The sequence below is a fragment of the Bos javanicus genome, chromosome 21 (assembly GCF_032452875.1).
Source record: "Bos javanicus breed banteng chromosome 21, ARS-OSU_banteng_1.0, whole genome shotgun sequence".
NCBI lineage: Eukaryota > Metazoa > Chordata > Mammalia > Artiodactyla > Bovidae > Bos > Bos javanicus.
Window position 1 is genome coordinate 63976844 of NC_083888.1, and position 26409 is coordinate 64003252.

The window sequence follows — 26409 nt, forward strand, 5'->3', positions numbered from 1 at the left end:
ACTGCCAATGGAAGAGCTGCTGGATGCCTTGGCATGCCATTCCACCCCTGCCCCTCATTTTCTGAGGCACGAAAATCTGCCCCCTCCTCCGGGAAGCCTCCCCTAGCTTCCCCAGCCCTGGATGCCCCCCTTCCACCTGGACCAACCTTCTTCTCTCCTTGGGGTCCCTACACCTTCAGGGCCCCGTGTCACTCCCCAGTTGAGCTTTCCTGCCTCTTACTTTCACACCTACTGGTCTCCCTGGAATGTCCTTTTATCCCCTGAAAAAAGCTTTCTAATCCATCAAATATGGAGAAGGCAATGGCACCCCACTCCAGCACTCTTGCCTGGAAAATCCCATGGACGCAGGAGCTTGGTGGGCTGCAGTCCATGGGGTCGCTAAGAGTCGGATACGACTGAGCGACTTCCTTACACTTTTCACTTTCATGCATTGGAGAAGGAAATGGCAACCCACTCCAGTATTCTTGCCTGGAGAATCCCAGGGATAGGGGAGCCTGGTGGACTGCCATCTCTGGGGTCGCACAGAGTCGGACATGACTGAAGCGACTTAGTAGTAATATCCGTCAAATATGGAACTCAAATGCCAGCTCTTCCAGGAAGCCCTTCAGGATTTCTCTGACTGGAGTTGATACCAGCCTTCCCTTTCAGTCACTCCACTCCCTCTGTGCTGACCTCGCGCCTGGGTGGTGGGTGGGGGTGGGCAGCCACAGGCACCCAACCCTAGGAACTCAGCCCAGAGCCCTCCACCTGCCTCATTGCCCTGGTCTCTGGTCCTTGTGGAGGACCCAGGAGCAGAAGTGGGTTGGCTCTTAAGGCAAGCACAGAGCAAGTGCAAACTAAGGGCTTGCTGTGGTATGTTCATTCAACCAATATCTCCTGAGCACCCTCTGTGTCAGACAGAGTTACATGGCTGCCCTTGGGGGTCCTTTTCCATCCCCCAGCCCATGTGGAGCAGTTAGAACAGTAGGGCCCCTGCTGTTCACGGCTCTCATCTCCCAGACAAAGGCAAGACACACACCCTCTGGCCACCTTGGAGCCAGCTGGCTCCAGAGCCCAGCTCCGGTCACACCCCTAACCTGCCAAGGAACCTTGGATGGGTCATGCCCTCTGTGACATGGAGACAATAGGGGTGGCTGCCCAGGAGAGCTGAGAGGGGACAAGTGTGGCAGCTCCGGGTGGCATCACTCACTCTCATCCTTCTCCAAGGACCCTAAGTGCCCCTCACTGTTGGGGGCGTGGGACCAGTCCCCAGGAGAGAGCTTGCAGGCACTCTGGGGTCCCAGGCTGGCAGAGAGGGGTCTTGCAGCCTGACTGAGTGCCCAGGGGTGCAGCGGTCTCTCCGGCAATGTTCTGAGTCTGCCGGAGAGGCTGGGGGCAGGGGAGGGCAGTGCCCAGATTTATCCACCAATCCCGCAGGCTCCTGGCCCTGGAGCTCCTTATCTGCCCGGCCCAGCATGGGGCGGAGGTGGGGGGGTAGTGGTGGTGGCTGGGCCTGCTGGGGCGGGACGCCGCCTGGGGACTGGACGCAGCCGGGAGCCCCACCAGGTGGGCGACAGCCGCTGAGGTCCCCGAGCGTCCCTGCGGGCTGTGGCCGGCTGCCTGCCCATCTCCCACACCATGTCGGACGGCGAGGGCCCCTCAGCCGGTGAGTGGCAGCGCTATATTTACCCACCGCGGCTCCGGTTGCAGAGCCAAGGCCACTGGTCACCGAGGACGCGGCCCACCCCACCCCACAGCAGGCTGCAGGCAGCTGCGGGGCTGGACCCCCTTCCTCGAGCCCGATGCCTGGGGCGGGGGGGTGGTGGCTGTGCGTATGGTGGGAGGTGCGTGACTCTCAAAGCTCGGTAGTGCTGCAGCCCCGGCTTCCCCGTGGGACGAGAGCAGGAAGCCGTTTCTGCCGCGGACCCTCCCGACTGTCATCTGGGCTGCGGAGCTGACCCACCCGCGGCATAGGGGCCCTGGCTGCCGTTGCACCCTGGGTGGGCGCAGGGTGCGGGCTCCTGGAACCACATGCAAATGAGTGTGTGTATAAACATTTACTTGGTGATGGGGGACAGGGGAGCGCACAGCTTCCATTAGACCTCCCAGAGGTCTGAGACCAGGAAGTTCTGAGCTTCTGATCTGCCTACACAAGGCAGACGCCCTCCACCCAGGGGTGCCCAAACCCTCTAGGTTGGAAATGGCCAGGGACCCAGGCAGGTGGAGGGGTGGTCAGACACGGTGGGGCGAGAGCAGGAAGCTGTTTCTGCCCTCTGGCTTGCCCGAGGCGAGGGGCTACAGTGGGGGCTGGCTGCCCGTGTCCCTGGCTGGTGGCCCCTGGTTCCGTCCAGCTGAAGACGAGCTCTGAAGTGGACGTCACCCTGAACCTACCTGGGGTGGGGTTGGTGGGGTTGGGGGGGTGGCTGGAGATGGCTTAATTCAGGGAACATTTTGGGGACTCTGGGGTCAGGCTGCCCAAGTTCCGATTCCCATTCCTTCACTTCCAAGTTGGCTGACCTTGGGCAAGTGGCTGAATGGCCTGGAACCTCAGTGGCTCCAGGTGAGGAAGGAGGCGGTGAAAACGAACCCCAGGTGGTTGTGGAGATTGACAGCGAGGATGCATGCAAGTGTCTGCAGGTGTGCGGCGAGCACTTAGCGGTGTCTTTGTGGGAACGGCAAGTGGGGGGTCCCAGGCTGGCGCTAGAAGCCCTCGGGTCTGGGCAGCCCCGCCAGGCCCCCTCCAGCCGCGCCTCGTTGCCTTAGCCATGACTGTGGCCCACGGATTCCTTACCCACCATGGAGAATCTGGGCACGTCAGACTGTGATGGAGAGAGGGCCTCAGGTGAGCTGGGGGCAACAGCGTGAGACCCCACTCTGCACGGTATCTGCCGGACGGTTCCCTGCCTGGGCCTGGCCGAGTCAAGCGTGGAACAGGGTGTGTGTGTGTTTGGGGAAGGGGATACCGACAAAGCTGGCCTGACCTCACCCTCTTCTGCTGGGCGCCAGTGGCGCTGACTGCCAGGAATTGTCCGCCGTGGTTGTAAAGGAGCCAGCATGGGGCGGCGGGGGGGGGGTACAGGGGGTGCAGACAGGCCCTTTTCTGGCTGGCTCTGCCCACACCTGACACCAACCCGGAATAGCTCTCTCCCTCTGCCGGGGACATGGCCCTGCTTTTAGCAGCTTGTAAAACCACCCTGCTGTGGGGATGGGTATTTCAGGAAGCCCAGGACAATATTAACCCATCAGGGCAATGGAATGGGTACTGAGCATGTGTGTGTGTGTGGCCTGGAGCCTGGGGGCAGACTGCCTTCCCTGTCAGGGTTGGGAGAAGGTCCGCTGGATTGGAGGCTGGCGGGCAGCATCCTTGCCCTGCCCACCCTGGCTGGGCCGGCGACTCCTGGCTTCCCGCCTTTAGGATGCTGTGTGACCGTCTTTGCTGTCTGATGTGCTGGGTTGTGATCACTCCAGGTTGGCAGGAGTAAAGACAGCTCCTGGGTGCAGGGATGCATGCTTGCTTATGGCGGAGGTAGGGGTCGGGGTGGGAATGGAATCTCTTGGGCTGTGTCATCTGCAATTCCAGTCTTTCTCGGATTCCTTCTGTGCAGCAGTGATTAGGCCAGGCAGGCTGATGTGAAATATTTCCACCTGTTCTCAGTAACCAGTCTCTGTGCCCGTGTGGACAGCAGGAAAAGTTCTCAGCTCTGCGCCTACAACCTGTGTGACCTTGGGCAGATTACTCAAGGGTGCGGAACCTTAGTTCCCTCATCTGTTAAATGGGGACAATAATAGGATATCAGCGCTTTAAGTTCCAGGGAGAATTAAGTGACCAAGAGCATGCAGCACACTGAGAATCATGCCAGGCTTATTGTCAGCTGCTGTTTTTATTATTCAACCAGTAAATGAGCTGTGACCCAAACAAGGAAGCAAAGGGACCAGGCTGTCTGCTGCGTCTTGTGTCCCAGCCGTTGTGGACACGCCGTCTGTTTAATCCCTGGAGATCGGTGGCATGGACTTCACTATATAACTAAGGAAACCAAAGCTCAGAGAGACAAACAGACTCGTCCAAAGTTACCCAGCTGGTCAGTGGTAGAGCTGGGCTTCAAACCCAGCTTCCTAGCCCCTGTCTGTGCAGATATCAGGTCGGATGCCTTTTCTAGGAAACCGCCCCCTGCTCCCCTGGGGGTGGGGAGGCTGGCCATCTTGCAGGACTTTTCGGCTCTCCTCTGAGCAATGGCCCTTCTCATCTGGGAGACTGCTAGCCCAACATTGCCTCCAATGATTCGGAGCCTGTCAAAAAATCGTGGTACCCTGCTAGGGTTGTCAGGACGATTCCCCAGCCGAAGAGCACAGTGGCAGGTGGCCTGCTCCAGGATTTATGGCCCTGAGCCTGGGCAGGGGAGCCTGGAGGCTAAGCTTACCGGGAGTCAGCATCATATTTATAGCAGGAGCTCGCCTGCTCCGAGAACTGCGTCTGTCACCGGGTCCAGGGAAGGTGCTTCCCCTAAAGTCGCCTGGCTTCCAGACTTGGCTCTGCCCCTTGGCGACACGGAGTGCTGGATGGGTCACTTCCGCCCTGAGGCCCAGCTTCCTCATCCGTACAGTGGGTCCTTGCCACGTCCCTCACTGGAGACGGTGTGTGTAGGTGCCATCACGGGCCTGGGTAGAGGGGCTCCTCACATCCTGGGTCTGCTGCTTGGCTTTCCCTGCCTCTGACCTTGCGGTACCTCTGACCTCTCAGCTCTGGAGCTCCACAGGAAGAGAGTCCAGCCCCTGTGCCGTCCGATCCTCCCATGTTTGGGAAAGTTTCCAGCAAAGCAACTTTATAATTCCAAGCACCCAAGAACAGGCCACTGGATTCGGAGCAGAGCACCCGAATGTAGGTCCATCAGAGCCCAGGGCTTGAATCCCTGCTCTGCCATTCCCTGGCTCTGTGGCTTTGGGCAAAGCAGTTAACCTCTCTGAGCCTCAGTGACAGGTGGACGTTTGTCCTGCCCTGGCGGGTGTGACAAGGACAGACACCCCTAACCCGAGGAAGCGCTCAGCCAGTAAAGTGACCTCTTTCCTCCTCCTGTAAAACCTTCCCTCAATCCCACTGCCCACCCACCCCAGCCCCCATCCCTGGGGTCTGCATCACACTGTTTGCACAGCGGGAAGTGGTTTTTCTGGGGCAGGTGGTGGCTGATGTCGGGGTGGCCACCCCGTTTCTCACTCGTCTCCTGGCATCCCAGAGCCCGGAGACAACATGCCCGAGCTTCCTTCTCCCGGTCATCATGGCGGGCCCCCTGCCAGGGTGCAGGGAGCCCCCACCTCCCTCTGAGTAATGGGCTGCTTTCTGCTCTCCTCTGTGGTTACCGACCAGCCTCAGGGCCCAGGTCTGTGCTGAGCATCTCCACGAGGAGATAAAAGCAAAATGCTTTTACTATTCAGGCCCCGCTCTTGGAGAGGAAGGGTCTTCTCCCAGGAGAGGTGAGCTTGGCCCCAGGCCTCAGCATCTCTCTACCTGGCTCCCCTCCTGTCAGTGAGGGCTGCCCCCGACCCCGGACAGGTCACTGGGCTCTGTTTTTACGGACAACAGGGAGCCAGCAAGGTCTTGAACCAGGGAGGCGCCTGGATTGCTTCCGTGTAGGAGTGCAGGGTCAGGAGAGACTCCAGAGGCCAGGAGGCCCAGGAGGATGCTGGTGACGTAGGTCCTGAGCAGATGGGGTGAGGCCCACTGGGGGGAGAATGGAAGGATCTGAAAAGTGCTGGGGGGAGAAGATGGGGGGAATGTTGAGGCTGGATGCTGCCTCTCCCGCTAGGTGGGTCAGGGGCCTGGAGGTGGGGTGGGGTGACCTGCCAAAGCTCCAGAGGTTGGTTTGCACATCCTGTTGGAGTCCCTAGAGGATGATTTCCAGGGTCAGGCAGACCTGCTCCCTGGACGCAGGCGGGTCATTCTCCTCTCTGACCGTCAGTCGGCTCATCTGTAAGTGGAGGTGACGCCATGACCTCGAGGGGTGATGTGGGGGTTAGATGAGATGTCACGGTCAAACTCCTGTAAACCGGGGCCAGGGGAGGCATGGGTAGCAGCCTCCTGACCCCAGGAATGAGTCTTTAACCCACGGCCCTTGGTAGTCCGGGTGCTGTGCTGGCGACGGCAGGAGGGGTTTAACCCGAGGAGCATCTGATCTGGCGCAGGAGGCTGGGGTCAGGGGCAAATGAGGACCTTCCAGACGATGCCCCGTTACCACCCCCCTCGGTTCCCAGCGTCACGGTTCACACCACACTCCCTGTCCACGCTTCCCACCCATGGATCCCCATGTCGTGGAGGGGCAAACTGAGCCCCAAGAGAAAGAAAGACTGGCTCAGGGTCACTGGCTAGGGAGTGATGAGCCAGGACTCGATTCCCCAACACAGGCCCCTTGGCACCTGCGTGCAGGCTTCACACCTTCCCTCCTGCTGCTCGGAGCAGGCCTGCCGTCCAGGCTGGTGGGGTCCTGCCTCCTCCAAGGACCCTTCCCCGGAATCTGCAGCCCCAGGGACCCCGCACCCCTGGAGTGCCCCACCCCACCCCACCATCTCTTCCTCTTGTTGAAACAGCTTGACCGGTGCCAACCTGGACGCCACTGTCCCGCTCATAGAACCTTGGGTGGCGGGAGATGTGTTGTGGGCTCATCGCTGTGTGACCTGAGACAAGCCTCCTTCCCTTTCTGGTCTCAGGGTTTGTTTTGGTCTGCCTTTATCCCCATAGAATCCTACAGGTGAGCACACAGCTCTCACGTGTGTCCTGTGTTGGGACATCAAGCAGGGCTCAGGAGCCCTGCCACCTCTGTGTCAGCCCTCACCCCTGCCCGAGAATCTCTGAAGAGCAAATGAATAAATCCACGTGGCTGCTGTCCCCATTCCAGCCTCTTGAAGCACCCCCGGGAGCTTTTACACTCATGACAAGAAATATAGCTTAGAAGCCGTTAGGAATTCCTCCTGGAAATAAAATATCCACTTCTGCTCTTTAAAAGTATTGGGTCCATTCTAAATGAGCATCCTTGAGATAGCAAGATACATTTTAAATAGTTTCAATTATATTTTTTAAATGACCCAAAGCTGTTGGTGTCTGCAACCATTTGTCTGTTTTTTGTTTTTTTTGAAACTATGCAGGGAAAATAAAGTACAGAAACTGGTAGCTGAGATGGGCCAAAGATATCTGTTATTATCCATACCTTCGTGCATACTTAGTCGCTTCAGTCGTGTCTGACTCTGCGACTTAGCACGCAGGAAGGTACAAATAATAACACATCTTTGGCCCATCTCAGTCACCAGTTTCTGTATCTACTGATTTCCAGTTTTGCATTGGTCAAGACAGCCGCTTTTGGTTTGTACTGACTCTATCACTCCGACAGGCTTGTATACTATGGAAAACACAAATCGCAGTGGCTTAAAGCAACACAGATGTATTCCTCACTCATGCAAAGTTTACTGCAGGTCTGGGTGACTCTCCAGGGCAGGTCACCTACGTGTTGGCTTGGCAGGTGTGATGCCTCCACAGGGACCCAGTTTTCCCATCATAAGGCAGATACAGCAAGGGGCGGAGGCTTCACACTGGCAGTTAAACGCGCCCACCTAGAAGTGGTCAGTATGATCTCTACTGGCATTTCATTGGCTAAAGCAAGTCCTATGGCCACACCCAATGGCAAGAGGGCAGGTACAGAGCTCCCTTACGGAATGGATTAGTAGTATCTGCACCCTATTAACTTTTTTTCCCAACTGACTTTAAAAAAAGTTTCCCTCTCTCTTTTTGAATTTAGTTTTTAAAACCTGGCATATAATTGCTTTACACATTCAGGTGGCCTAGTAGTGAAAGCATCTAGGTGCCATGCAGGAGACCTGGGTTCGATCCCTGGGTCAGGAAGATCCCCTGGAGAAGGAAATGGCAACCCACTCTAGTATTCTTGCCAGGAGAATCCCATGGACAGAGGAGCCTGGTGGGCTACAGTCCAGGGGACCTCAAAAGAGTCAGACACGACTTAGAGACTGAGCAACAAGAATTGCTTTATAATATTGTGTCAGTTTCTGCTGTACAACAACACGAACCAGCGACATGTATACATAAATCCTCTCCCTCTTGAGCCTCCCTCCCACCACCCCCAAATGACTTTTTAAAAAATAGCCTATTTTAATTATGAAATGCTCAGAGCATATCTTATGCACGATGGTCAATTAGCCTCTGAAACGTATGTGTTTCTGATGAGCAGATCTCAAAACCAGAGGCAAGATTTCTCAAAACACGTTCTCTCCCTCAGATCTGAACTTGCCTTTAAAAGTCCAAAAATAAATTTCTGAAAGATCTGGTCGCAGCATCAGCGAGGAAAAGCAGAAGCAAGAGAAATGTTTAGCTGCTTGTTGCCAAAAACTCTCTTGATTTATTATTCCCTCAGGCACAAAAGAGGGAGCTGGGATGGATATCCATGAGCCAGTTTAATCACTGAGACCATCGGATAAAAACATAGGATGTGATTTTAGAAGGAAATGGTTATGGAAATATATGGGAAAACAAAAATTGTGAGTCTGTACTTCATCCTTCTCGGTCAGACCCTGTTTCCTTGATTCTGCGACATCACCAAATAATTCAGCATCGTCGGTTTAGTTACAAGCTTCCTCACCAGACTTTAGTATGTCGTTGCTGTTTACTCACTAAATCGTGTCCTACTCTTTGCGACCCCATGGACTGTAGCCCGCCAGGCTCCTCTGTCCATGGGATTCTCCAGGCAAGAATACTGCAGTGGGTTGCCATTTGCTTCTCCAGGGGGTCTTCCTGACCTAGGGATTGATCTTGCATCTCCTGCATTGGCAGGTGGGTTCTTTACCGCTGAGCCACCAGGGGAAGCCCTTTAATAGTATACAACTGCTGCTGCTAAGTTGCTTCAGTCGTGTCCGACTCTGTGCGACCCCATAGACGGCAGCCCACCAGGCTCCCCGTCCCTGGGATTCTCCAGGCAAGAACACTGGAGTGGGTTGCCATTTCCTTCTCCAATGCATGAAAGTGAAAAGTGAAAGTGAAGTCACTCAGTCATGCCCAACTCTCAGCCACCCCATGGACTGCAGCCTACCAGGCTCCTCCGTCCATGGGATTTTCCAGGCAAGAGTGCTGGAGTGGGGTGCCATTGCCTTCTCCGAGTATACAACTAAGCAAATTTAAATAAAAACATGCAGCCTAACAGAGGCCTGTGGCAAGGAACAACACATGCATGATGAGATCAGACCTGGTTTAAAAATAATGTTTGCAGAGACTGGAGTTGGTCCGAGCCCTTTTCCAGAAGTTGATGATGTCACCCAAATCCAAGACTTAAAAGTAGAGTTTGAGTTTGTTGGACTCCGTGTTGGGGTGTGGACGCTCTTGCAGTTCTGGGCCCCATATTTCAATGTCTAAGCCAAGCTGTTTAGAGTACTCTCTACCAGGTTTAAACACATTTCTAGGAATCCTGTCGCATCTATTTCAGGTGGAAAAACATGTCAAAGCGCTGGTGCGTTTGCTGAAAACACCCTTCCTGCCACTTCTCGCTGGAGGGGTGAGCTCGCAGTCTGAGTGGACCCCGATTCATGTGTCCCGCCAGGTGTTGTGGTGGGAGTGGAGAATTGGGTCTCCTCCCACAGACTTGCCTTCGACAACCCACTTCAGTTTCCTTCTCCACAGTGCTACTAGGCTCAAGTTATGAGAGCAGTAGAGGAGAATGTGTATAGTAGGCACTACATAAATGCTGCCTCCCCTTCTCCTAAGTCCTTTCACATAGCTAATTCTGCATGATTCTCCTTATAACCCTATGTGGTAAACACTGTTGTTCCATTTTACAGATGAGCAAACTGAGGTTTAGAGACATTGAATGACTTGCCCCAGAGCACACAGTGGCGGAGACAGAGCCAGGATGCAAGTGTGCTGGCCCCATCCAGGGCTCCTCTTTCGCACTGAGCAGCCTTGCAGCCTGAAGGGGGCCTGGAGGCTTTCAGTCCTTTCCAAAGAAGGCCAGTAGATCAGGGAGCAGGCCTGGGAGAAGGGCTTTTATCAGGAGACAAGACAGCGGATGAGATTCCCTCTGAATTTCTTTGGAAGGCAAGGGTCTGCCGGGGAGAGCACTGGAGTTGAAGACTGAACACCTGGACCTGAGCTCGGTCCTGATACTAAAGTGCTCGGTGACCTCCAGCAAGTCCTTTACTCTTGCTAGAGAGGTTTCCATGAGAATCTAGGCCCAGGAGTGTCCCATGAGATAGTCTTTCCTGTAGCAGAATCTTAGGATGCTCAAAGGGCCTTGAATGGCTCAGCATCTCTCTGGAGCGGTTCCCCGCTCACTTGGTGAGTGAGCCAAGCGCGGCCCTTCGCTCCGCCCCTGGACCAGGGTGGGCTCAGCCACATCCTCCATGGCCAGGGCTACACTGCATCCCCAGACTGCTGCTGGTGGGTGCTCTGGGCACCTTCATGCCCAAGAAGTGTGGCTGAGGCTGGAACAGGGCCTGGACTGTGGCCACACCCCTTGGCCATCCCAGCCTTCCCAGTTCCTCCCAGAGAGAAGCACCAAAGACCACGGGCCCTGGTTTACTGAGCATCGGCTGTGTGTCCTGCTCTGGGTGGTTCCCTCCCACTTGCACTTGCTACCCCATCACAGCTCTGCGAGGGACACTGAGCCCCTCTCACAGGCCTGGACACCGCTGGGTGAGGGACTGCCACTGAGTTCCAACCCGGAAGTTGGAAGCCTGCCTAGCTGGTGCACCTTCCTGACGTCTGGGAGCGCTGTCCAGTGGCCAGGAGGAAATCCAGCACTCAGCGCTGTGGGAGGCAGACACAGGGCTTTTGCAGCACGCCCATCCCGCAGCCCCCATGCATTCCTTCCCTTTTCTTTCCATCTGGAAACTTGTTGAGAGAGGAGGAGCCTCAGCCGTGACTCCAACCCAGGAGGCAAAGTGCTATAAATAGGTTCCACCAGGACTTGTAGCTGAGCCATCAAGAGACTGTTCCAGTCCTGGGTGCCTGGGAGGAGCCCCACTCACCTTTGATCAACATCCACCAGGGCACACCCAGGGGAGGAGTGGACACAGCCAGATTTCTCCGTCTTGTGGGGTCTGGGGGCGGCCTTCACCCAGAAGAGCAGGAGACCATGTCATTGCTCAGAGCACGCGGGGGTCCAGGCACCCAAGCCTGCCCTGAGACTGTGGGATCGGCTGGGGGGTGAGTCCCCCAGGGAAGTTGAGCTCAGGCCCCTCTGAGTCTCACAGGGTGGCCGGAGGGTAGAACCAGTGACTTTCAGAGCTGCAGGCTCTGTGGAGAGTCCTGGGCCATCACTTTAAAAATTTTTTGCTAACAGCCTTATTGAGATGTAATTTACATACCATACAACTCACCCATTTGACCTGAATTTTATAACCATCTCCACAATCAATTTTAGAACATTTTTATCACCTCCTGATGACAAAGAAACCCCTGGGCTTCCCTGATGGGTCAGGGATAAAGAACCCACCTGCCAATGCAGGAGATGCGGGTTCGACCCCTCCAGGGGTCAGGAAGATCCCCTGGAGAAGGAAATGGTAACCCACTCCAGTATTCTTGCCTGAGAAACCCCATGAACAGAGGAGCCTGGTGGGCTATGGTCCATGGGATAGAAAAGAGTCAGACACGACTTAACTACTAAATAATAATCCAAGAAATCTCTAAGGCATTAGCAGTCAACCCCCAGCCCCTGGCAACCACTACTCTACTTTCCGGTTCTATCGATTCGCCGATTCTGGACATTTCACGTAAGGGGGATCGTGCGATACGTGTCCTTCTGTGATCAGCTGCTCTCTCAGTGTCACGCTTTTGGGCTCGTTCATGTTTGTCTGTGTGTCGGTGCTCTACTCCCTTTTGTGGGCAAATAGTGTCCCACTGTGCAGTTCTAAACCTCGCTTTATTCGTCCATTCTTAAGTGGATGAGCATTTAGCTTGCCTCTCCTTTTTGGCTGTTATAGATAATGCTGCTGTGAATGGTCGTGCACGAGTTTCTACGTGGACACGGGTCTTTATCTCTCCTGGGTTGTTACACAGCTGGAAGTGGAATTCCCAGAACCGCATTTGACTTTTTGGAAAAAAAAAAAAAAAGACCAGAGTATTTTCCAAAGAGGCTGCCCCAGCGGGTGCATCAGTGGTGCAGCATTTGACTGCAAAGTGGTTGCACTGTGTACATGCCCACCAGCAGCGTATGAGGGTCCTGATAGCCCCACATCCTTCTGGAACTTGTTATGATCTTTTCAAAGAGATTTCATCACTCCTGCTTCTTTTATTATTTTTCTAACGTTTCTTTTTATTTATCGTTGGCCGTGCTGGGTCTTCGCTGCTGAGCAGGCTCTCACTGTGCTGAGCAGCGGCTACTCTGTAGTCGCATGGGCTTCTCGTTGCAGAGCACAGGCTCCAGGGTACGCGGGCTTCAGTTGCTACAGCTCCTGGGCTGTCCAGCACAGACCCGGTAGTTGTGGCGCATGGGCTTAGTTGCCCTGAGGTGTGTGGGATCTTCCTGGATCAGACCCACGTCTCCTGCCCTGGCAGGTGGATTCTTTACCACTGAGCCGCCAGGGAAGCCCTGTTGTGATCTTTCTGATTCCAGCCGTCCCAGTGGGTGTGAAATGGTGCCTCACTATGGGTATTTTTAAAAAATATTTTATTTTATGTATTTATATTTGTCTGTGTCAGGTTTCACTTGCAGCACACAGGCTTAGTTGTCCTGTGGCAGGTAGGAGCTTAGTTCCCCGAACCTGCTTCCCCTGCCTTGTAAGGCAGATTCTTAACCACCAGACCACCAGGGAAGTCCCTCATGGTGGTTTTGGTTTCTTTTCCCTAGTGACTAATGGCGCTGAGCATCTTTTCCCATGCTTCTTGGCCATCACCTCTCGGCTCTCAGACATTATGCCTCAGTTTCCTCATCTGTAAAACGGGGATAATGACAGAAGGACCTGCCTCCCAGGCTGTGGTGAGGATTCAGTGAGATAATTCCAGGGTCCTGGTGCAGAGAAGCTGCCGGCAAACATTGCTTGAAGCTGCAGACTGAGCTCCGAGCCCTACCTCTGAGGGCTGGTGTGGAGGAGGGATCGGGAGAAAGGTGGAAATCCAGAAGTTTCTGCAAGCGCCAAACGAAAGGGACAAGCATTAACAGAGAAGGTGCTGACTGGCCCTGCCCCAGCCCTGGATGATTTCCTGACCAGCTTTGAACCTCTGCTCAGCTGGGCAGCCCAAGCAACCCGGCCGCACCTCTGCAGCCTGGTGAAATGCAGACGAGGCAGGTGTCCAGACCACACGCACAGGGAGGACAAGCTGGGCCGTCATCTGGGTTTCTGGGGGGGGGCACCTGTGGTTTTTCTTATCGTGAGTTATTTGGCCTCTTCCCCTTGGCTGCTCACTGGGGCTGTGACGTTGCCCTTCCTGGACTTGCACGCTTGCGTCTGTCAATAGAGAACCCTGGAGCTGGGCCAGGAGCGTCCTCCCACGAGGTTGGGCGGGAGCCTGGGGCCTGGCGGAGGTGCTGATGGTCAGGCCGATTGTGTAGCGGAAACCTGAGCCAGGAGCCGGGCGGGAGGTGAGGGAAGGCAGTCAGATCGTCATGGGTGGAAAACAAATGCACCTCCGGACAGCAAGCTCATTAGGCCGCCCCGGAGGGAACAATCAAATTCTCTACTGGATCCCACCCTGGAATGCTCAATTGAGTCGACAGTCTGGGCAGGGCGGGTCATATCCCAGGGGGACCCCAGGCCCCGGGGCTGGGGTGGATGCTGCAGCTGGCAGGGGTCCCAGGTGTTTCCTGGTCCTTCTACTGCGTCCACAGTCACGTGGGGCACAGGTGGGAGGCAGGGACAGGGAATCAGGCTGGCCCTGGCACGTGAGCTCTGCCACCTGGTGCTGTGCGGTCTTTAAAAGTCATATAATCTCCCCGGACCTTTGTCTCCTCATGTGCAAAACAAGGCTGATGATACATTATGGCAGGGGTCCCCGACCTCTAGGATCTAACGCCTGATGATCTGAGGTGGAGCTGATGTAATAATAATGGAAATAAAATGCGCAATGAATGCAATGTGCTTAAATCATCCCCAAACCACCCCCACCCCGCTTGGTGGTTGTTCAGTCACTAGGTCGTGTCCAACTCTTTGCAACCCCGTGGACTGCAGCACACCAGGCTTCCCTGTCCTTCACCATCCCCCGGAGTTTGCTCAAACTCATGTCCATTGAGTCAGTGGTGCCATCCCACCATCTCATCCTCTGTCTCCCCCTTCTCCTCCCACCTTCAATCTTTCCCTGCATCAAGGTCTTTTCCAATGAGTCGGCTCTTTGCATCAGGTGGCCAAAGTATTGGAGCTTCAGCTTCAGTATCAGTCCTTCCAATGACTATTCAGGGTTGATTACCTTTAGAGTTGACTAGTTTGATCTCCTTGGTTTGTGGAAAAATTGTCTTCCACGAATCTGAGCCCTGGTGCCAAAAAGGTTGGGGATCACTGCCTTATAGGGTGGCTGCTAAGTGTGAATGCAGCAGTACGCGTGGTCAAGGGCAGAGTGGGGGATTCTATCAGACAGAAGCAGAGCTTCTAGCCCGTGCACATGGCTTATTGCGAAAGGCTCTTAGGCGAAGGCAGTAAGGAGGGAGAGAAACGGGGTAGGGTCACTATTTTATTAATAGTTTAGTAACTATTATAACTATTATTATTAGCTATTAATTATAATAGTTATTTAATAACTATTATTTTATTAATAGTTTAATAAAATAAGCAGTAGTAATTCATACACACTGTCAACTCCACGGGCAGACTTTGGAGAGAAACACATCTGGCTTTCTTTTATTCGTTGTCTGCCACTCCAGTGCAGGCTGTGACCACGCCTCCGCTGTGCCTGATCAGTAAATGTTTGTTGAATGACTGACTGATCAAATGTTGCTGCCGCCTCTCCTTCTGTGTCAGGTCACTCAGGACCTTCCACGTAGCCTGGTCCTGTGAAAGCTCTGGGGTACATGCTGCACCATGAAGTCTGAGACAAGAGGGCCTGGCTTTTGCACCCCAGCCCCAGGGAGTCAGGTTGAAACCAGGTAATTCAGGTTGGGACGTGAACCCACCCAGCCTGGACTCATGGTCCCATCATTTCCATCTCTGTCTCTGCAGCCACGTTGCCTGCTCTGTGCATCAAAGCGCTGCCTGCTTCCCTCTTATAAGTACGCCTGTGGTGGCGTTAGGGCCCCCCTGTGATCTGGGATAACCTCCCCGTCTTGAGATCCTTCATTTAATCACAGCTGCAAAGACCCTTTTTCCATATATGTGTGTGTGTGTGTGTGTGTGTGTGTGTTAGTTGCTCACACACACAAGAGTCATTGTGTCTGACTCTTTGTGACCCCATGGACTGTAGCTTGCCAGGCTCCTCCATCTATGGGATTTCCCAGGCAAGGATACTGGAGTGGATTGCCATTCCCTTCTCCAGGGGGTCTTCCCAACCCAGGGATCAAACCTGGGTCTCCTGCATTGCAGGGAGATGCTTTCCCATCTGAGCCACCAGGGAAGCCCTTTTCATATATAGTATTCAAAGGGTCCAGGGATTGGGGCCTGATATCTTTGAGGTCCACTTCGTCTTCAGCCCACTACAAGCACCAGCATAGGATTCCTCAGAGAAACTTGTAGCCTCCTGGAGTTCTGGCTGGGGAGCCAGGGAAATGGCCCGAGGGTCTTAGATGACCCCAGGTGGCTTTATCCCAAGGGAGAGCTAGCCGGCATCCTCCTTGCCTGAAGCCTCCGGCCTTTTTCCCTCCCTCCTGCTCCTCTGCTCCCCGCCCTCCCCTCTCATTGTGCTTCAGGTTTTTCTCTTTGATGGAAAGGGAAGTTTCGGGACTCCTGTGAAAGCTCCAAGTCTTTTCTCTCCGGACGGACTCAGTCTGGGCTGAGCATTCCAGCAAGCTCTGGCCTCGGTGCAGGCCGTGAGGCCCGAAACCACAGCTACTGGAAGTCCCATAGCAGCTGGGGGAGCAGGCAGGGAAGGAGACCCCCTGCTGAGCCACTGGTGATTGGTTCAGAGAACATGCTGGACAGGAGTTAGTTCCCATGCCTTCCATCTTCTGGGCCTCAGTTTCCCTGCCTGTGAAATGAACCGGGAGCCAGTGTCTGTAAAGAGCTTCCAGTGAAACACCAGGCTCTATGAAGAAGAATTTTAAAAGAAAAGAAAAAGAAATTATGTAAGCCATTGTTTACTTAGCTGCCAGTCGTGTCCTGGGCACCAGTGGTCAGTCAGGCCACTGTTGGGTCCTGGGACACAGAGGGCTGTCTGTCATAGCTGGGCAGGGAGACAACTGAGAAGGACTATGAGAGCCCAGAGAGCCACCTGCTGTGACTCCAAGTTGTGAGGGATAGTCAGGGAAGACTTCCTGGAGGAGGTGATCCTGAGCTGAGTCTTAAGGGACAAGTGGGAGGTGGTAAGAGAGAGAAGGGTCCTCCAGATCAGAGGGCTAGTGGGGGGTCAAGAAAGCATTACCATCCAGGCTTGGGGATGAGGCCCTAGGATGCTGGAGATAGCCTCACATGTGGGTCTTCCTATTACAAAGTGAGTCCTTGAATCAAGGCCTGCTGTATGGAAGGTCCTGGGTGACCCGGCACAGAAGCAGAGGCGGCAGCAGCATTTGGTCAAGCAGTCATTCGACAAACATTGGTTGATCAGCTGTAAAGCATGTGTGGTCCCTGCCCTCCCAGGACTGACACTGCTGTGTACAGACAACGAACAAAATAGACAGCCGAAGGATGTACAGTGGTGACCAGGGTGATAAAGCTGGAGGGCAGTGACTCAGGCCAGAGAGAGAGCGCTCTCTCACTGCAGAGAGTGAGGTCAGGAAGGTCTTTCTAAGAAGGTGACAACTGAGAAGAACCTGGGGGCCTTGAAGGGTGAACCTAGAAATATCCGAAGGAAGGGAGTTCCCGGCAGAAGAAACCGCAGGGGCAAAGGCCCCGGGGTGGGGATGCCTGATCTTTACAAAGAACACCAGCGCCGGCGCTTTGTGCAGAGTGAAAAGGGCATGGGGGGAGATGAGCCCGGGGGGCGGGACAGGAAGGTGGTGGAGGACCTTTTTGCAGTCCAAGGCGGGTCCTTGGCTTCGACCCTCAGTGAGATGGGAGCCGCGGAAGGGTTGAGAGCAGAGGAGTGGCGGGACCTCACTCGGGTTTTACAAGCAAGCGGCAGCAGGTGGAGATGTTAATTTCCAGTGATTCCGAGCATCAGAAGATGAGAGGTGTCAAAGCCAAGGCCTTCTGCCAGCCTAGGCTGGAGTCGTTAATCACCGTGTCCCAGATGGAGCCGCTCCTGAGGCACTCCTGATGGAGCCAGTAAGTGGCTGAGGTTTAAAATGCCATCGGCTGGCTCTTAGCTCAAACGCTCTGGGAGCTCCGAGCCCTCTGCCTGGAGACAGCACAGGCAGCAAGCCCCGGGAGACGCATTTCTGCTTCTGTGCCCAGAAAGACACTCCGAGTTCCAAGTCCTTGTCCCTGGACTCCCCAGCGACACGCACACGGTGCGTTCATCTGCAGGCACTCCCTCATGACTCCTGTGACCAACACCGGGGCTACCGGATAGAACTCACGTGTCCCCTTCAATGTGAATTTTAGATCAACAGCGGGTAATTCTTCAAGCCCACCTAGGGGCTACCCGGGTGGCTCAGATGGTAAAGAAGCTTCCTGCAGTGCCGGAGACCTGGGTTTGATCCCTGGGTTGGGAAGATCCCCTCCTGGAGAAGGGAATGGCAGCCCACTCCAGTATTCTCGCCTGGAGAATTCCATGGACAGAGGAGCCTGGTGGGCTACAGTCCATAGGGTAGTAAAGAGTCAGACACGACTGACTGACTAACACACACACACACACAGAACCCCAGTAGGGCTCCTTATCAACAACCAGAGTACCCCCCAGGAATATCTCCTTTGATGACCACCCTGCACCTCCCAGGCTCACAGGACTGAGGACCCAGCTGGTCTAGGTGTGCCCCCAGCACATCTCTGAGCCCTGTGCTTGGAGCCTGAGAGGCTGAGGGTGAGGGTCTCAAAGGTCAGGCTTGCAACAGCAGAGAGGGTCCTGGTCCCGCCGGTCCAGGCTGTGAGGGGGGCATTGTCCCAGGGGAGCAGTGCCTGCTTCAGGGTCTAGCGATTCCTTGCTGTCTCTCTGGGCCTCCAGAGCCCAAACCCTTTTGGCTGATGAACCACAGTTTGTCAAGGGCAATTATCCCCCCTTGGGCCCCCTTTAAGAAAGTGGTTTATGACTCTGTGAAAATGGGGCTGGTGGGAGGCGATGCGCAGGGGGGCTGACTCCAGGAAGAATCAGCTGCTACCTTTTAAAATTTGTATTAAAAATGCACACTTTTTTATTTTTTAAAAGTGTGATAACACATTTACAGGAGACTTCCAAAATACAAAACAAAGTTACATATAGCCCTACTATATACTACAGCTCTTTTTTTAAATAGATAAATTAAGATTTTAGTTGGAGTTTCAATATCAAACACTCAAAAATTAGTAGAATGAATATACAGAAAAGTAGAAGGATATAGCGGAACTGAAAAGCACCATGAACCAATTCAACATAATGAAGATTTATATAATCTTCACACAACAGTAGGACACAAATTGTATTCAAGTTCCCATAGACTGTAAAGCCAGGAGACACAGGGACATATCCAGGGACATAAAACAAGGTGCAAAAAATTTCATGGTCTAAAAGTATGGAAGTCATACAGAGTCTGTTCTCGCATCTCTGCCGAATTATGTTAGAAATGAATATCAAAAGATATTTGAAAATAACCCACATGTTTTCAAGAGCAATGTGACATTTACCAAGAGAGATCGTTGACTAAAAAATGCACATTTTGAAACAGCAGTTTTTTTAAAGTAGTGAAGCTTGAGTTAGGAAATAAACCCATACAGTTCAGTATGAATAATGGAAGAAATAGTCCAGGAAGCTGAAGGGCAGCATTGTGGGTAAGAGCAAGGCCTGGGTGGGAGGTAGCCCCGCTGTGACTCCCTGCCCGGTGCCGGCCCTGGCCGAGCCTCAGTTTCCCCATCTGTAACTCGGGGCTCATCTTGGGATGACCGTGAAGAGGAGGCCAGGAAGGCGGCACAGTGAGCCCCGCCTGTGCTGGGGGTGGGGGGGTCCTGCCTGGTGAGTCCTTGTCCCCCATGCTATCGCCCCACCCCTCCCTGCCCTTTCCAAGGGGCCACCTGTTGTCTCAGACCAGGGGGCTGGGGCCCCATCAGCAAGTGAACCCCTTCGGGGAGAATTCCCCATTGGAGTTGAGTCTGAGCCGTTTGGCCAGGCACACACTGACCCTCGCTGGTGGCCTGACACTGCCGGCCCCCCGGGGCTCCCTGCCCAGGACTGCCAGCACCCCACCCCCTTGCATCCCAAGTGCCGCCAAGCAGATGGAACTCGCCACACATGCCACACCCTTTCTCTCCTCCCGGTCCTGACCCGGGCTGGTCCCTCTTCCTGGAATGCCTTATCATTCCCAGGCGCGCCCTTCTTCCCTCCCACCCGCTCCTTCTCCGGCAGGAGGGGCCTCCTCTGGGTGCCTCCATCGCTCCATGCTTCTCATCTTGAGGGCAGCGGTTATGTGCGAGTCCTCTTTATGCCCAGCACCTGGCACAGCTCAACAAACTGTCTTTTCTTTTTTTCTAACTGAAGGATGTTGCCTTACAGAATTTTGTTGTTTTCCGCCAACAAACTGTCCTGTTATTTCTCTGATGCTGCTGATGCTCCTTGTTCCTCCAGCAGCCCTTCCTTATGAAGCATTTAGGGGCGACAGCTGTCTGCGAGGCCTTTACCTCTGTTATCTTTTCTCTGCAACGCTGTGGTTGTTGTGTAGTCGCTAAGTCGTGTCCGACTCTGTCGACCCCAGGGAAGGTAGCCCGCCAGGTTCCTCTGTCCTTGGGATTCTCCAGGCAAGAATACTGGAGTAGGTAGCCATTTCCTTTTCCAGGGGATCTTCCTGACCCAGGGATTGAACCCACGAGACTCCTGCATTGGCAGATGGGTTCTTAACCACTGAGCTATTAAGCCAGCCCTACAACCCTGCTAGCTAGGTGTTATTCTCACTTCCATTTTATGGACAAGAAAACTGAGGCTCAGAGGATGTGGATCATCACACTGCTAGTCCAGGGAGGCATGAGGGTTCAACTTCAGGGCTGCTGGGATGCATAGCCGGAGAGCTTTCCAACCAATGCCCCCCTCATTTGAGACCTTCCTCAGTCCTGGGGGCTCATGGATAAATCCCTTCCCCTCTCTGGTCCTCAGTTTTCTGATGTGTAAAACAGGTGGAGCTACAGTGGGTGATATTAAAGACTCTCACCACTTGGGTTGGGAAACACAAGACATTGCCATGTTCTGTTCACGTCCAGGTGTCCCTGGAGTGCCTGTTGATCTTCTGAAGATAATAATTTGTCCCAATACGAAGCCACTTCTTGTGACATCACCTTGATTTGGCATGGGTAGCAGTGTCATCAGTTTGATGGGGTCTCTCGGAGCTGGGAGGGACCCATCTCCTAGCCTGGAAGGCCACCTCTCCACTCCTGCTCCCCCGCTGGTGATACTCATGATACTTAGAGACCGCAGGCGTCCATTGAGCCAGGAGCTCCAACAGACCCCTGGCAGGGGCTCTGATTCACTCCCAGGCCAGCTGCAGGCTGACCCTCAGGGGCTCCCATTGGTGGCCTGGAATTTTTATTCTCTTGCCAATTTCTGCTTGATGCAAGTATCAAGTTAGACCCAGAAGTGTGGGTGGACAAGGCTCACTCATACATGAGTTCATTTCTTCCAAGTCTTGTTTAAAGGACAAAATGAGTCAGCCTGGCACCCAGCATAGGGCAGGGAGCCCCAGCAAAGCCATCCACCAGCTGTGTGGTCTGAGCAAGACTCGGGTTCTTCACCTCTAATACGGGACTCGAAGCACCGACCTTGAAAAGAGCTGCATGGGCTTCACAGGCTTCGCGTGAAGCCAGGTTCCTGGCAGCCAAGGCAGCCCCGCTTGAGCCCCCATGGTGGGCAGGCACCCTCCCCTTGTGCCGATGCAGGGTTACAGGAGAGAACAGGTGGCCCCCAGGAAAAGCCGTAACTCTAGCCCTGTAATCCTGCTGACGGCTGGTCTGCCTTTCAGGAGAGGGAGGTCCTGCCTCCTGCGCTCAGCCAGGAACAACAGGCTGTCGTGTTCTTCGGGGAAATGGAGACGGAGCGCAGAGGAGGAAGAGTCAGGTGTCCACGCCTTATCTTTCCTGGCAAAGCGGGGACCTCTGGGCCAGGTCCCTGCTGGCAAACAGAGCAAGGTGTGAATAATAGAAGAGCTGGCCTGGGCTCCCCGCCACCTGGGCTGTGTCAGGGAGCCGAGGGAGGACCCATGGGAGCTACGCAGCTTCGGGTGGTGTGGGAGTCCCAGAGGCCCAGGGGAGCTCGGGGCTGGGCTGACGCTGCTTAGAGAAGCCAGGCGTCACTGCAAAGGCCCGGGTTTTCAATCTCGGGTCTCATAAGCTGTGTGTCCTCAGGCAAGACGCCTAACCTCTCTGAGCCCTCATTGCCTCGTCTGTGGTATCCCTGCCTACCTCTATGATCATCTCAGAGGCTCCAGAAGCAAGCCTGCTGAGTGCCTGGCACACCGTAGGTGTTTGGCAGTGGCGACTATGGAAGAAATCATTTAATGGGGCGGGGGCAACGGAAAATGTTCCGTCACGGCTTCAGGCTGGGGGTGTGGTGCTGGGTCAGCCTCCTCCCCATCTTGGGGCCACTTCCCTCCTGGGAAACGGAGGGCCCCTCCTGGTCCCCCCCTCAAAGCTTGAGGACCTGCACCAGGGGAACTCCATCCCTCACCCCCATGGGGCAGGGATGGGAAACTAAGATGCTTCTGCGGTTCTGAGAGGTGCAGGGGCTGCCTGGAGAAGGTGTGGCCTGAGAGAGGTGGGGCAGGAACCAGGCCCAGGGTCCAGGCCGGCCCAGGGATGTGCTGTTTCACAGGGGAAGGAACTGCAGCTTGGCGAGCTTACGGGGGTGCCCGGGGCAGCAGCAGCCTGCTACCCCGCAGCCCCTCTCCCAGCCTTGACGAGCTCAGCAAGCGGGCAGCGTCTTGACCTGGGATGGTTTTCAGTGAGTTGGAGCCTGGGCATGGAGTTATTCTGGTGGGGTCACCAGGTGCCAGCTGGGCCCCAGGTGGGTACAATGAGGACCTTCCCTGGGCTTCTCAAGGTGGCATCTCTGACGGCATGAGCTTCCATTGGCCAATGCCAATCGCCTGTGCTTTAGGGGGAGTCTCAGTGTGTGGAGGGGTCAGGCCAGGAACATGGGCAAGGACAGGCACCGGCGAACAGGGCCGACTCCAGGGCCCACGCTGATAAATCCAAGTCACAGCAGGGGCAGCTGTGGCCCCACCCTGCCGACGCAGGGGCGTGGGTGGGGTGGGCTGGTGGTCAAGGCCACTCTGTCCTGCTCGGGCGTGAGTCACCGCCTGGCTTGGAGCCCAGGACGCTGAGGGAGGCTCTGGACGGAGTTCCCCGCGGTGAGCGTCCTCCAGGCTCCTTGGCATTCTTTGTGGGCTGCTGATCCTTTGGGAACCTGAACTCAGATGATGAAGTGGACAGTGAGATGGTTTTGAGCTACAGGAGGTTCTAAACACATCCTTAAAGAATGCCGCTGGGTCAGGGCCTTGACTCTCAACGCGTCAGACCTACGGCTGGTGGTTCTCAAACTGTCTGTAGTCACCTCGAGGGAGGGCCTCGATGAAGTCCTGCATTCCTGAGCCACGCTCAGGGCCCTGGAATCTGCATTTGAAGCTTCCACATGGGCTGTGGGCCATGCTCTCCGGCCCCCTCTGGCATGCGGTGGCCACCTCGTGTCCACTTTCCCAGGCCCCCAACTGCACACGTCCTCACACAGGCCTGCACCCCATCTGTATGGACTCACGCCCACACAGACATGCAGACATGCACATGTACACCCGGGCTGGTTACCCAATTCGCCGGGCCTGGCGCAGAATTAATGCGTGTGTCCCTGTTCAAACATTATTAAGAATTTCAAGCAGAAGATTAAAGCGAGCACAGGGCCCTGGGTCATGTGTCAACAAAGCCGGCCCATCAGGCTCTATGTGGTACACCCCGGGGCCCTCTGGGGTGAACTCAACACAAGAATATACACTTGTGGGTGCACATGCTCAGCTGCAGGGAGGTTTCCAAAATGACTTTTATTGGGATGAGGAAGTGTGCTGGTTAATGTTTAATAGCAAAATCAAAGTTGAGTCACATGTGAGTTGCTTGTAAGCAAGAAATGCCAGCCAGAATACAAAATGAATCACTGTCTTAGGGTTCGTGAGTAACATTCTATTTGGGTCGTGACTAGTTTGGGAAAACTTTTCAACTCTCCCACCCCAAATCTAAATTCAACTGGTGCTTAATTAAAGCTTCAAAGGCCGCGAAGCTCCCTGAATACAGTGTGAACTTACAGGAGTTTCACGAACAGATTTTCAACCAGACAAATTGCAAAGAGCAGGGCTGCCCTGTCTTCCTAGGACTGAGAAGGGGTGGAAACTCATGTTTATTGAGCACCTACTATGTGCCAGCCCCTGTGCTCAGTGATGGGCCTGGTGCTTGGCATACAGTAGGTACTTAGTAAATGGTAGCTTACTGCTGTATTTCATCAGCGCCTCAGTTCAGTTCAGTTCAGTTCAGCTGCTCAGTCGTGTCTGACTCTTTGCGACCCCACGGACTGCAGCACACCAGGCCTCCCTGTCCATCACCAACTTCCTGAGTTTACTCAAACTCATGTCCATTGAGTCGGTGATGCCATCCAACCATATCATCCTCTGTCGTCCCCTTCTCCTCCTGCCTTCAATCTTTCCCAGCATCAGGGTCTTTTCAAATGAGTCAGTTCTTCGCATCAGGTGACCAAAGGATTGGAGTTTCAGCTTCAACGTCAGTCCTTCCAATGAGCACCCAGGACTGATTTCCTTTAGGACGGAAATCAGCGCCGTCAGTGCCTAGGATGCACTAACTGTGTGCATGCTAGGTCGCTTCAGTCGTGTCTGCCTCTTTTCGGCCCTGTAGACTGTAGCTCTCCAGGCTCCTCTGTCCGTGGGATTCTCCAGGCAAGAATACTGGAGTGGATTGTCATTTCCTTCTCCAGGGATCATTGCGCCTGGGGGTTGAACCCGCATCTTTTGCGTCTCCTGCACTGGCAGGTGGGTTCTTTACCACTAGCGCTACTGATGATAACACACACTGTGTCTTCCAGACCACTAAGAAAGAGGAAACACTGCCATTCAAACGCTGACCCCAGCCAAGACATTGATGGCAGGGCACGCTTCTGTCTCCAAGGTGCTCACATGTGAAAAGTGTGTTTCAGAGTCAATGGAAGGAGGGATTAGCCTCTGCAGTCAACAGATGGGAAGGACGGAGGCCCCGGAAAGGATGGTAACTGGCCAGAGGGCATTTCAGGCTCTTGCAAGTCAGAGGCTTGGGAGGGCGTGGTCTCGGGTCCCACCTGCTGGGTATGCGGAGCTGCTCTGGGGATGGAGACCTGCCTCAGGTTCCCTGAAATGCTGCTGGTGCACCCTGCTGTATGCAGTCTGGGGGCTTACGCATTCCCTGTGGTGGAGCCTCCCTTCTCTGCACCCCGCCCCCTTCGTTTGTGCATTGGTTTAGGCTGTGGATGTTCTCTGCTGCAGAGGGACAGAGAGCATGTGGTTGCAAACTTCTTGTTTGTCCTTCCTGAACTGTGGCACAGAAGGGGCAATTCATTAAGGTCGCGCGTGCGAGCTAAGTCTCTTCAGTCGGGTCCAACTCTGTGTCACTTTATGGACTGCAGCCCGTCAGACTCCTCTGTCCGTGGGATTCTCCTGGCAAGAATACTGGAGTGTGTTGCCGTACCCTCCTCCAGGGATCTTCCCAACACAGAGATCGAACCCGCATCTCTTACATCTCCTGCATTGGCAAGAGGGTTCTTTACCACCAGCGCCTCTTGGGACGCCCCCCTCCCCTCATTTGACCAAAGGCAGGCACAGTTGGAAGCATTTTCTTCAAAGCAAGCTTTAGTGACTGTAGTAATTTTGAGGACTGGGGGCCTGGCCTCGGCTTCCACAGCTCTTTCATGCAATAATTCATTACGGGAGGATTTTTCACAGGCAGCCACTGGCCTTGGAAGGCAGCGAGCTCATGAATATGCATAGGCTCGTCCTCATAAATTATGCATTTGATACGGAGGTTTCCTAGGGAGGCCAAGGAGGCCGGGACTGGCTCAGTCCTGCCTTAGTCCTGAGGACTTCTTGTAAAGCACAGATTCCGCCTCCCTCCCTCCCCATCACAATGAGCTTGCAGAAGGCCTCTTCTAGCTCCGTCAAAACACAACTCCTTGATTTTCACAGAGTCTGGAGTCCTGCCTATTGCTTCTCTGATGGCAAGGTTGGCAGATCTAGAGGGGCCGTTGGGGTCAGAGCAGGCCTGCGCTCACCTGGGAGACTTGCTTCAGGCCCGTCCATCTTGGATTTTGAACTTGGACTTTTCCGGGGCCCCAGCAGCTGAGAAGCTGATGCCCGGATGTGTAATTTACCTGTCATTTAAAGCATTCACGCTCCTCCAGGTCCGAGCGAGCTCAGGGCAGGTGGAACCAGCTTCATGCAACAAGCACTGGGCGAGGACTCAGGGTGGGCCCAGGTTTCCCCAGCAGGAGGAACGGGGAAAGGAGCTCTGCTTCCCCCAGTGCAGGCCGTCACCCTCAGAGCCCATCTCAGCCTCCCAAGGCAATGCGGTGCACACGATGGGCACACACGCCGTCAGGGTTGGGGTTTGAGGTGTGCTCCGCCGGGCCTGCTTGGCTGGGGGTTGCTTCTCCCTAGGAGACCTTCCCTCCTCCTGCCCAGCTGCTGCCAGATGTGCCCACTTCCTGCCCTCACCGAGTGCATGGTTCTCAGATGGTTCAGCGGCTCCTTGTCAACTGCAGCTCTGCTGGCCTTGCATGTCTGGGCCAGGAGGTTTCTCCTCTGAGCGATCATTCTGTGACTGCCAGCCCCTATCCTACAGCATGGCCACCATGTGTGACCACTTCACCTTTCATTCATTTGAGCCTCCCAGCGGCCTGGGCAGGAACCTGGAGCACATCGTACGGTCCAGGCCTTGGACAGAGAGGGAAGGGCCTGTCCTGGGCCGAAGCTGGGAGTGGGCACTGCAGGTCTGGAGAATGCCCGCCCACACTCGGTCACTGCTTCCAGGCCAGCTGAGCCTCAGCCGTCTTCGGGGGCTGCAGGGCCAGGGCCAACCCCTCAAAAGCACTGTCATCGTTCATGGACCAGGAGCTAAGGGGCTGGGCTTAAACCACTCCAGTTTTTCAAAAAGTCACCTTCCAAATGTGTGTAAGGAATGAAACCAAGTACCGATGAACCTATGCACAGGGCAGGAATAGGACACAGACATGGAGAATCG

General features: G+C 54.7%; 1 protein-coding gene across 2 annotated transcripts in view; it reads left to right on the forward strand.

Moving 5' to 3' along the window:
* EML1 (EMAP like 1) overlaps nucleotides 1-26409 on the forward strand; it is a 204593-nt gene that overhangs the window by 1678 nt on the left and 176506 nt on the right. The window contains exon 1 of one of the 2 annotated variants that reach the window (XM_061395308.1): nucleotides 1490-1645. The exons of the other annotated variant lie outside the window; for it this stretch is intronic. Coding sequence (XP_061251292.1) covers nucleotides 1618-1645 — 28 coding nt within the window. The 5' untranslated portion in view covers nucleotides 1490-1617. Of the gene's footprint in view, nucleotides 1-1489; nucleotides 1646-26409 lie in introns of those variants that run through there. 2 annotated transcript variants of the gene reach the window in all.